At 42.2% G+C, this 12,376-nt stretch overlaps 1 protein-coding gene across 1 annotated transcript; it reads left to right on the top strand.

Annotated features, from left to right (window-relative positions):
- Positions 1-5,453: 5,453 nt before the first annotated feature.
- LOC149228993 (uncharacterized) lies at positions 5,454-6,266 on the top strand. Its single transcript, XM_089380927.1, has one exon. It carries the CDS (start codon positions 5,454-5,456, stop codon positions 6,264-6,266), a length of 813 nt encoding a protein of 270 aa, XP_089237053.1.
- Positions 6,267-12,376: the final 6,110 nt, after the last annotated feature.

Below are 12,376 nucleotides of genomic sequence, written 5' to 3'. Positions count from 1 at the left end.
ATCCTAAGGGCGTATCCAAGGAGGAAAAGGATAATTAGTGAATGGATTTTCCTTGACACTACACTCAGGAGGGGAAAATGGTTCCTAGCTACTTAAGACCATATGACCAGGAATGAGGGAATGATGTGATGAGGACTCAAGATGATTACCGATAGGAAAAAGGGAGAAAGAAGTATATTATTCAACGGGTTTGGCTCTCCCAAAACCATACTCTATAGGCTTGAGTGATTTGAAAATAGAATCATACTTAGGAGAAGTGGGAGCGTTATGAATTTCCTTAGTATCAAAGATTGGGTCTCTCCTAAAAGAAAATTGATCACTTCAAACTACCCCTCTTTATGCAAGTGAAAATGAATATTATCCTTCCCAAGGGTACTAATGGGTATGTCATCATAAATAGTGCATGAGGGGAAGGGAAGACCAATCTCATCCTCATCCTCCTTGTTGGTGTCGTAAATGGGAGCAAAATCAAATTGAGGACCAAAAATTTCCCATTTCTCCTTTTCAATGTGGAAATAATCTTCAATGTCATATTTCAAGGGCTAATGGGATCATATCTCTCAAGGTTTTAAAAAGAGGATTCATCAGGATTAATATCCTTGAGAAAGGTAAGGTTGGTCTCAATTCCACTTTCCATAAACTCATCCTTCCCAGCACATGTGTCCTAAAAATCATCATTTTCATCAAGTGGACCCAGGGAGGACTCGTCTTCTTGCTCATTACCTATACTCTCAATGTCTTGAGGATGCTCGATGAAAGATTCCTCTTGGATGATTAATATAGGGTGTATTTGAAAATGTCTAAGAAATCCCTCAACAAACTCTTCAATAGAAGAAATGCTCCTACGTTCATGATCATGGTGCCATGAGTTATGACCACCGAGAGATCCCATGAACAATAACATAAGGATGTTTTGGTGGACAACCTTATATTTTGAAGCATGTGCATTAAATATTTGTACATGGCCAATTGCAGGGAATGGATCCCCATCAAACACGGGCTCCCCACGTACCATCCTTCCCGCGACATGATTAGTATGTCTAGGGATTCTAGCAATGTCCAAAGCGAGAAATTTACAAAAGAATGACAAGCTATTTGAGGTATACATGAAACATATGCAGGAGTTTCCAGGGTCAAATTAAATATGCCTAGAAAAATGCTTACTTCACCCTACAAGAATCAAACTTAAAGTTCAATGAAGAACTAGGGCTTCGTTCTTCCAATGGGGTCACCAATAATGATATGTCAATATGTCGTATGGGGAAAAAAACACACGTTTTATGTCCCCGACAACGACGCCAAAATGTTACCACTCAAACTAGTAGGGGACCTAAGGGGATCCCTAAAGGGAAAATGCTAGACCAAGGGCAACAAATAGAGACTTAGCCCACTGTCACCTCAAATAAGGCTCCCTTCTATTTACAAAATTTTGTCAATGGGAGGAGACCCAGTAATATATGGAGTCACCAATGAAGGAAAAGTCAATGAAATGTTATGGAGTGGCCCAGACAATCCCTTTCCTAGAAGAGTTAGAAGGATAAGGATTGCATGCTTCTTAAGCAAAGTAAAATGTCTTCTATTGAAATGAAAGGAGGATTCAAGGGTTAGGTTTATGGGATATGACTTATCCAGGAACTTCCCAATCCCTGAAACCCTTATATAATTGGTAACCCAGATGGTTCTTGAAGAATTATATTTTCAAAGCAATGGGACCACACGAGACCAAGTGGTCCTGGTCTAGGATAAGGGGAATGAGTATAGCAACCAATGATGTTCTTACCATAGACAAGGTGGGGGAAAGGATCAAAGAAATAATTTTCATTTGAAGGTGTTGATTTGATCCTATGCGGTACTAGCCTTGGGGATGTTAAGGCAAATTTTGATCCTAGAGCTAGGGTTTGGATTTTCTCCCAACTCCATCGTCAGAATGGCTTCATAATTAGAGGATACCTTGGGGAAATACCATTGCAGGATATCCTAGGAGATCAAACTTTATGGAGGGATAGCTTATCGGGAAATTGATGCCCTAGGTGTCCCAACTTGGCTAGACCTAGAAGAAGGTGAAATAATATGATTTCTGGTGACCACCTTTTGGTAGATCAGTGGCTTAGTCTTTGGGAGAGTGGACTCTATGATGAATATGAGTAGGATTTCTTGGTTCCCAGTCAAGGAGGCCTCAAGACCATTTCACTAGCCTTCTAGGTCAAGGAGAAGCAATCTTGCAGCTTTTATACTTTGATGCACAAAGGGAATGGCTTATCAAGGTCAAATTCTTTGATAGAATCACACCTAGGAGATTTCGTTCATATTACATGGCCCACATATTGGGAGATGCTATAATAGAGACAAAATTCCACAATTTTAAGCATTAAATTCATGCAGCAATTAGTCCTAGATCAATGAAAATCCCAATATGAAAAAGTAAAACAACAATAAAATTAAAATAATGTACTTATGTGTATCAAAATATATCCAACCATTCAAAATTGACAATAGAGAAGCTCCAAGAGAAGATAGACCAATATCCACACGTCAAAATTCATCCATAAAGCTCCAATTCATCCTATAGAAAAAGTGTGAAAATATCAATAGAGAGAAAAGATCCAATCCAAAGTGATGATGGTAAAATGAGCTCATCTCACTTGTATTTATACACAAATTAAGAGTTATAATTATCCTCCCTCGCCTACATAAGCCCTAAAAATAGAATAATGTTATAATAATTCAACTTTTGGTAAAAAGCCCAGCAAACTAGTTCACAAATGAAAGAGTAAGCCTCTCAAGAGGTCAAATAATAATCTATGCATGTTGTAGGGCCCTCTAAGAGGCCTAATGAGGTCCATGGGTACCACAATGAAGAATAGGACCCTCAAAAGCAGTGTACAGGGGGTTAGCCTCTTGTCATAACCCGTGGTGCTCCAAATGACATGTGGGGGCACACAGGTGTACTCATGGGTCTCCAAACAAATTGAAGATGCATGTAGATCACATGTAAGGTCTAGGATGATGGTGTAGGTGATGCCACATCATCGTGAAAGTCTTGGATCATCTAGCAAGTGTATGGTGCAAATCTGGGGCCAGTTGGGCATGATGGATCAGGTGCATCTTCCTCATCCAATAAGTGAACCACAAGCAATATCTGAATGGTTGTGTGGATCCATGGAGTGTTTTCTATTGCTGTGGAGGCCCATGGCTCTCAAAGCACACCCTACATGTTCCAATGTAGCCCTCTGGAGGATTAGGACCCCGTATAGGGAGACCAAACCTAAGATGGAGACCATCTGCAATCCTGCATAAGATCTAATGCGTCCCCTAACCTTCCAATACAACAAGTCATTAGAGAAATTGAGTAAATGAGCTTACCAATCATGGACCATAGGTAGGGACTTCATAATGGCCTCCCCTTCCATAATGGCCTTCGAGATGTATGTATGTCTCCTAAACTCCAAATGGGGTTAACCAAGAATCCTATTAGGTGGTTTTTACTTTTAAAGGGGATATATAGTCAAGGTACATCCTTCAGAAGGTGGTGGCATGTGACAGATAGTTGAATGAAGTAGGGTATAAGAAGAGGTAGCCCTGGGTCACATGTTAGGGTACAAGGGTAGCTAATAAGAGGGAAGCCCACACATGGGTTTATAGTGTATAGGAGGGAGAAATCATGGTACATGAGATGCCCCGATCTTGATTTTTACACCCTTATTTATATTCCTTTTCCGTTTTTATGTTTTTCTTTGATTAAATGCTTGGGGCTCAAGGGGTAATAACATGGCGTATAACCTCTGGCTACTTCGGTGGGCTCCGCTGACCTCCTGTGGGCAGTGTTTCCTGTTCCAGTCCTACTCCTGCGCGGCGATTTGATTGGGTGTCGTGGTGCATTGGGTTAGTGCGACGCATTGAGTCGGCCCCCCTGTGTTCGTTTTGGTTGGGCGCGGCGCTTGGCCCTTGTGCGGTGCTTTGAGCCTCTGCTCTAGTCTTGGATTGGCTGGGGCTCTTTATTCCTCACTGCTCATTCTCTTCTGCGATGGCTTGAGGGGATCGGTCTTGATCGCTGGGATCTGTGGTCGCTGCAATAATGGAGCCGCCCCCTCCGCCTCCCCCCTCTGATGCTGAAGCTTTTCTCAAACTCCTGGAATCCCTACCGAAGAAGAAAGTTTTGGAGGCTGCGAAGTTCGTGAAACGATTGGATGACATCCCTGAGATTTCACTCCCCCCTGAGGGTCCGATCCAGGTCGCCCTTTCTCTGGCTGAGAGAGCTTTGGTTGGACAGTTCACTGGCCTCTGGCCCTCCCCCAAAACCACGGAGAGCTGGGTTGCTAGAAACTGGGCTCCGCTGATTAAAAATGGTGTCACCTCGTATTTTCTAGGGAAGGGATTCTTTATGTTTGAATTCTCTGACAAGGATGATAAGGATCTGATATTCCAGAACGGTCCCTATTTCATGGGTCCTTAGGGGCTGTATCTCAACAAGTGGACGCCCGATTTTGACCCAGCAGTTGACGTTCCCACAGCCGTTCCTGCATGGGTTAGGCTGCCCAATCTGCTAGTGCATTGTTGGAATTGGGAGTCCTTAAAGCATATTGGTAACACCTTGGGAAAATTCATCGACCGAGCAAAAAACAAAGACCAATACGACTGTGCTAGAATTTGCATTGAAGTTGACCTGGAGGTTGGTTTGCCCAAGGCAGTAAAGATCAAGGTTGGAAGTTGGACTCATGTTCAAAAGCTGGATTATGAGCAGCTTCCGTTCAAGTGCAGGAAATGCCATGTCTATGGCCATTTTGCTCGAAGCTGTCCAAAGAATAGTGAAGTGGAGAGAGGCAAGGACTCAGGTTGGACTCAGGTTAAAAGATCCAAAAATTCCCATAAAGCCATTCGAACTGGTAATACAAATGGCAATGGCCCTCAGGCAGCCCCTAGAAACCAAACCCTATCATGGAAGAACAAGGAAACAAATTTGCTCAGTTAAGCTTAGCAATAGAAGGCACCCAAGAACCAAAGATGCAGAAGGAAGGATCGACCCACAAGGAGTGCCCCTCGGGATCAAAGCATGTGGAAAGTAATGAAGATAGATCAAAAGAGATCCTCGTTGAAGAGACAAAGGAAGTGCAAGGTTCGGAGGAATCAAAAGAAGAAGGCGAAATAGGGGCTTCGCAAACCTCGGCCAGAAGATCATTAAGAGGCCAAAAATCTGCTCGGGAAAAAAGAGAGCAAGAGACTTACAAAGACAAACTTCAGGGAATTCAACCAACCCTCGAGAAACTCTTGGCAAATACTTCGAAGAAGAACATAAATCAGTCCCAGAGCTCTAGGGGAGCTCACCATCCAAAAAGCAAGTGATGAAGATCGTCTCCTGGAATTGTAGGGGTATGGGGAGCAGAATAAAAGAAGAAGCCATAAGAATTTTGATAAGATCAGAATCTCCCGATCTACTCCTTATCCAGGAGACTAAAATGGAGGACTATGCCTTCCTCCAGATCGGTAAGAAATTGTGGAAGAAAAGCGAAGGACAAGCAGTCTCAGCTCGAGGTGCTTCAGGTGGACTGGGCACTATTTGGAATGCTAACAAATTCATAAAGATCAAAGAAGTCAAAAACACCCATTGGTTGTTCTCAAAGATACAGCACGTAGAAACAGATATGACTCTCTCCCTCTTTAATGTGTATGCTCCTGTCAACGCAGGAGAGAAAAATCACTGCTGGGACTCCATTAGAAGTCTGGCAGATTCTGAAGATTTGGCTAATCTAATAATAGTAGGGGATTTAAATCTCACCTTATCATTGTCTGAAAAACGTGGAGGAAGCAATGTTAGGGACCCGACGCGGGAATGGGTTGAGGATTTGCTTCAAGACTGGGACATGATAGATATTAAGCCTACGTCCGGGAAGTACACTTGGACAAACAAAAGAATCGGCCCGGGACATATAGCTGCAAGGTTAGACAGATTCCTTGTTCAAAGTTCTTTTCTTCTTCTTGGTATAGAGTCTAGAATGCATATTCTCCCTTGTGGTGTTTCCGATCATCGCCCCATTAAACTTGACCAGAGGGCACATTTGGACCAAGGTCCCATTCCATTTAAATTCAGCTCTCATTGGGTCGAGGAACAGTCATTCTTGCCTCTGATAAAAGAAAGTTGGAAGCTCCCATTCAAAGGCTCTGCCTTCTTTGTTTGGGAGGAGAAACTTAGGAGAGTTAAAGTTGCTCTAAAAACTTGGGTAAAAACCTTACCAAATCCTGCTGTGGAAAGGAAAATGACTCAGGAATGACTTGAGATGCATCATCTGGTTTCGGAAAATGTTGAGATCACAAAAGAAATACTTGACAAGGAGGCTAATCTTTAGCACATGCTCCTTAAGGCTAGCTTGGCAGAGGAAGAGTATTGGAGACTGAAATCTGGCAGTATCTGGCTCAAGGTGGGAGATAGAAACTCTTCCTTCTTCCATAAGCAAGCTCAGGCTTGAAAATGCCTCAAATCCATCTCAGAAATTGAAGTAGAGACCACCACGCATAGAGAAATCCGAAGCATAAAGAACACTGCCTTCACTCATTTCAAAAACCTCTATAGTGAAGAAGAGGCTTTTGGACATGTTTCTATCCTTGTGAAGGAGGTGCCCTCCCTGATTACCGCCAGAAAGAATCAATTCCTGGAAGCTGAGATCTCTAACAATGAAATAAAAAACACCCTCTTCGCTATGGAACCGGACAAGGCCCCGAGTCCTGACAGTTTTACTGCCAGATTCCTGCAGTCCCGTTAGCAGATTGTGGAGAAAGACTTATGCAGAATGATTCGGAAATCTCAAGAGTGTCAGAAAATTGGGGGAAGCACTAATTCGGCCTTCCTGGCCCTCATTCCCAAGGAGAAAGGCGCCAACACCTTCAATAGGTTTCGTCCTATCTCCCTTTGTAATATAGGCTATAAGCTGATTACGAAAGTTATTTCCAACAGATTAAAAATCATTCTCCCAGACATCATTCCTGCGAACCAGGGAGGTTTTATTCAGGGAAGACAAATTGTGGATAACTTTATCCTGGTCCAAGAGGCGATTCACTCTAGTTTGGTTCGCAAAGAGAAAGGAATGGTTGTCAAGTTAGATCTTGAAAACGCCTTTGACAGAGTGAGACATAGTTTTCTGATGGATGTCCTGCGCAAATTTGGGTTTGGATCCAAATTTATCAACTGGATTAAGGCTTGTATCAGCGAGCCATGGATAGCCCCTCTGGTGAATGGGAGGGCCACTGATTTCTTCAAAGCTTCTTGTGGATTGAGGCAAGGGTGTCCTCTATCCCCTCTACTCTTTGTCCTTCAAGCTTCTGTCCTCAGCTTCCTTTTGAACAAAAAGCAACAGGATCAAGAATTAATGGGCCTGAACATTTCGAGATGAGTTAATAATATAAATCATGCGTTATTCACGGATGATTCCCTCTTGCTGGGTGCTGCCTCTGTGTCCTCAGCTAAAAGATTTAAAGATGTGGTTGATGACTATTGTGAAGACTTAGGAAGCAGCCTCAAAAAAGGTAAATTCCATATCTACTGCTGGAATACCCCTGCCATCACGCTGCAAGCCATATCCTGTTGCTTTGGTTTCGCGGCCTCCTCATCCTGGTCTTCCTTCAAGTATTTTGGTCTCCCTATTTTCCAAAAACGTGTTGTCAGCAGAGACTGGTTGCCCCTGTTGGAAAAGTTTCAATCTAAGATCCACTCCTGGGGATTTAACTAGCTTAATCTGGTAGGAAAGTCAGTGCTTATAAAAGCAGTCCTAAACAACCTCCCCATCTATCAGTTTGCTGTGATGCTGGCTCCAGTTGGAATTATGGAGAAAATGGAGGATCATATAAGAAAATTCTTTTGGAAAGGCGGGAAAGAAAACGAAAAGAAAATCCCTTTAATAAGCTGGGCTAAAATCTCCATGCCCAAATTGGAAGGTGGATTGAATTTTAAGAATATTTGCATGCAAAACATTGCGTTGGGAGCAAAGCTGATCTGGAGGATAATTGCCCCAAATCCGAGGTGGGCTCAGCTCGCCTTGTGGAAAAAATTCTTTCGTGGGCAGAGAAAAAGGTGTCTGGATCATCCCATAGCAAACTCTGGCTTGCTAATTCAAAAGCTCTGTGCAAAATCTTCCTTCTTAATTAGCCAACATGCACATTGGATCCCTGGTAATGGAAAGAAAATTAGAATATGGGAGGATCGTATAATGGGCTGTGATCCTCTGGTTGATGATCGTTCCCTAACTTTGTTGAAAGACTGGATGTATAGAGTAGGTTACATTACTCTGTGGGATATTTCTAATTGGGAGAATGGAGACTGGCATAGCTGGATTAACATTGAGTGCCCCAGATTCTGTCCAACGAGTTTGAAATCTTCTTAGACTTCTTAAATGGCAAGGCTCCTTTGAACAGCAGGAAATTGGATACCCGTGGCTGGGGTCTGACCCCTGGGTGTTATTCAGTCTCTTAGGGTTACAGGCAGATCTTATCACATCCCCACGTTCCTCCAGATCCGAAACCATGGAAAGGGATTTGGTCCCAGTCTTCGCTTCCTAAAATTGACTACTTCTGTTGGCTCCTATGTCATCAGAGAATCTTTACTGATGATATATTACAGAAAATAGGCTATCTAGGCCCCTCTCGTTGCTCGTTGTGTGGAGAAAACGCAAAAACTGTTGCACACCTGATGCTCAAATGTAAATTCGTGGCAGATCTTTGGAATGAGGCCTTAGGCCCATGGAGTTTGGATTTCATCCTCCCTAATAGCATTCCTGATCTGTTTTCGAACTAGTTGCATTCGTATCCTGGAGGCTCTCCACAGAATGAACATATCAAAGCTGCCTGGTGCATTCTTCCTAAACTAATTTGTTGGCACACCTGGTTGGAAAGAAATCAGAGGATTTTCAGAGATAAGAAGAGAGATCACAAGATTGTATGGGTTAAAATCAAAAGCCAGTTAAAGGAATGTTTCGGAGATCAGCTGGACGGGGCAGGCCTGAGAGACCATGATGCTGCTTGGAGCGATATCCTGGACCTCTGATTCATTGAAATTGCCAGGCCTCCCGTTCCTCTCAAAGAATGGAAAATTAGACTTAATGCATCAGATTTCGTGGCTCTTTGCACAAAGCAGGTGCATAACATTCTCTTCTTTGATGGGGCAGCTAAAGGCAATCCGGGCAGTTCCGAAGCTGGTGGAGTTGTTAAAAAAGTTGATGGCAGAACTGTTCTTAGATATGCCTAGGGAGTGGGCTTCAATACCAGCATCCAAGCTGAAGCCCTGGCCCTTCTCCAAGGTTTGAAGCAACTTAAATCTCTCGGTATCAACGACGCAATTGTGATGGGCGACTCTCAGTCTATCATAAAAATCATTGTAGACAACTCTTCCCCTTCAGATCTAAGTTTGCCCAGATTGATCAATAGAATAAGAACCCTGTAAAATTCCTTTCAGAGCTTGAATTTCTATCATGTCAAGAGAGACAACAACAAAGATGCTGATGCTGAAGCTAATAAAGCTGTTCTCCTCCCCCTCGGAGTCATCATTAGATATGGAGAAGAAGGCTGGGATCCCATTCCTTAATTGTCTGGTGAATATGTTTTACTGTCTTTTATTGGAGTAGTTTGTCTACATTTTTAAGTGGGAAAGATAGAGGCGGTTGCCCGAAAAATAGCTTGTAAAAATCTCTGGCGTAGCAAAGAAAAAGACACATCGGTCCTGGCCAAGGAGTTTGCTGGACTTTGGTTAGCATTTTGTAATCAATTTTGAGGCATTTTGGCCAGAAATTAATATATCACTCTATCCGTTTCTGTTAAAAAAAAAAATAATAAAAAATAACATGGCGTATAAGATATAACAATGAATACCCAATTTTAAAGTGGGGCGGTTCATTGCCCACTAGGGGTTGAGACAATCATAGGTTCCTGTATGATGAAGGAGGTTCATAGAACCTGCAGAAACTAGGGTGATGGCCATGATGATGGGTTAGATCTCAGGTATTGGAATTTTTCCACATGTGCTAAATCTGTTTGTCCCGGCCATATTTTTCATTTTCTAGTACATTTTGTTGTGTATGTGTCCATATAAGCTTTTATCTTTGTTTTTAGCTGCATCAACCTCTGGGCTTCATTCTAGGCCATGACCTAAGGTGTGGGCAAGGGGATGGGGCATGCTAACCCTATGTGGACCCAATGGAGACCTAGGTGGGAGAAATGATGAATGGGGTAATAATGAATGGAAAGAGGGTCATATAAGCGGATAAGGGAGCGGGACCATGCAACCAAAATCGGGGTTTCCCATGAAATACCACCCCTAGAGCCATATGATCAATAAAAGAGATCCCATGGGACTAGAGTCCAAGATTAATACCTAAAAGGGTTTTAGGGGAAAAAAGCACAAACCTAGCCCATTATTTCCACCAAATACCCCCATTAATCCATGCCCAAAAGTGTCCATGATAAACAAACTACAATACTCAATTTATAAATGACAAGTCATACCTTTAGATTTTGGGAGGCCCACATTCAAACATACAATCATGGAAGATGGGCGAGGGACCACATGGCTGGCTCAGGTGGCGGAGAAATTGCACAATGAGCTAGCTGGTCGCTGTAAGGGGTTGCTTGTTGCTGGTTGAGGACCATCTTAAAGAAAAAATTAACCTAGGGATATTATCCACAAAATGGTGGGTAACAAGGTTAAAATTGTGAATTCTCAAAGTACCAAGGTTAGCTCAAAAAGGTTCAAAAAAATAGTGATAAGGAAACTGTTATCAAAATAAACACTTCACCTTTTATTTTTTTTAGAAAATGCTGATAGTTGTAGTGTCAACATTTTAAATTGTATTAACAGGGAAAATTTTCTTATAGCGGGGCTGTCAGCATTTTTTGAAATTTGATATGGTCTTGTGAAAGAAACCACACACAACGAGGGTAGCACCATTTTTCATTTTGGTTGATAGGCCAATTGTCAGTGCCAAAATGAGTTTTCAAATTTAAAAAGTGGTGATTGTGTTGACCACGTCAGCGTCAACGATTTTGTTTGAACATGTCTCCATTGTTTTCGAAGGGGTAAAGTACAGGGTTAAATCATGTTTTATCCACCATAATCAATAAAAGGGTCATGTAACACATTCTTTTATATGATGTGAATAGTATTCAAAATCATAACTAGGAAATGATTTGATCTTCCACTTACCTTATGTTACCTCGACCGTATGTTAAACTGCCTCACCTATTTACTTCGACCATTATGTCAAGCCACCTCAATCTGTCCTGTAAGCAGTTAGTTGGTGATTAATCCGAGATTTTTCACACTTGGCATTGAGAGATATTTTCGTTGCAGGGTTTCAGGATCAAATCCTGGGGATAACATACATTAAAATGGGAAAAGGGGCTAAGCTAGACTAGACAGAGCCCAAGAGTCCGGATTTGCTGGACATCTACCCTGATATTCTCCATTTGTTTCAGCAAGTAGAGTGGAGCAGATTTCTTTACCGATGTTCTGACTACCACGAATTAGTGGCTTAGTATTTTGCACAAGGGTTTGATGGGAACCATGTGGAGGCAGGAGGTCTGTTGTTTGAAGTTACATAGCACACCATCGCTGAGGCCACAACCTTACGAATGGATGGTGAGAAGATATTCCACAGTCACGTTTTGGCAGGAATCAATGTTCCCTTCTTCTTCAAATAAGAACACAAAGGGCATAATTGGAGGCCTAGAGTTTGAAAGGAGTGGCTAGAGAACCGGTGGTATGTCCCCCTACACCTCTGTCAACAATATTTTACCTATGAAGGTCGATACAATAGAGTGAACTTGTATCATTTTTTTTTTCTAGCTCATCTAGCTAGACATATCAGAGTTAATCCATGCTTTTACCTGTTAGATAGCATGAGACATATGGTTGCTAGATACAGAGCCTGATTTAATCCTTCATTTCATTTCATATACCATAAGGCATTAATTAAATTGCTGATAGAAAACTAGTTAGCTAAATTAGGGAGAACATGGAATCATTTCCTTTTCTGGGGAGGTTTTCAACCTCAACCCATCAGGAGAAAAAGAGGTAGACCATAGAATGCCAAAAATGTGAAGAAAACAAGAGGTTAGGCTCCTGTTGAACCCCCTACCAGCCACTAAACCCTTGGATTCCCATCTACCTCATCTGGTTCAAAGATCCCTAAGGTGTATCAGAGAAAGAGTGCCCAAATTCACAAAGTAGGGCCTACATCCTTGGAGAACCTAAAAATTGGTATTGACTCTTCCCATATTTCTATCATACCCTCATAAGTTTCCCCTGCAGACACAGCTGGACCAGAAAATCCTAAGGAGAAAAAACCAAAAGACCTTAAGGGCAAAAACCCAGAAATAGAAAACAAAGAAGAGGGGCCTT

The sequence above is a fragment of the Pinus tabuliformis genome, chromosome J (genome assembly GCF_031772625.1).
Source record: "Pinus tabuliformis cultivar Carrire ecotype Pingquan chromosome J, CPIR1, whole genome shotgun sequence".
NCBI classification, from domain to species: domain Eukaryota; kingdom Viridiplantae; phylum Streptophyta; class Pinopsida; order Pinales; family Pinaceae; genus Pinus; species Pinus tabuliformis.
Note: the sequence above shows the minus strand (reverse complement) of the source record. Positions and strands in the feature narration are given on the sequence as shown.

Bases quoted from the DNA above. Each gene is read 5' to 3' on its own strand.
- LOC149228993 (XM_089380927.1), top strand. From the start codon at position 5,454: ATGGAGGACTATGCCTTCCTCCAGATCGGTAAGAAATTGTGGAAGAAA.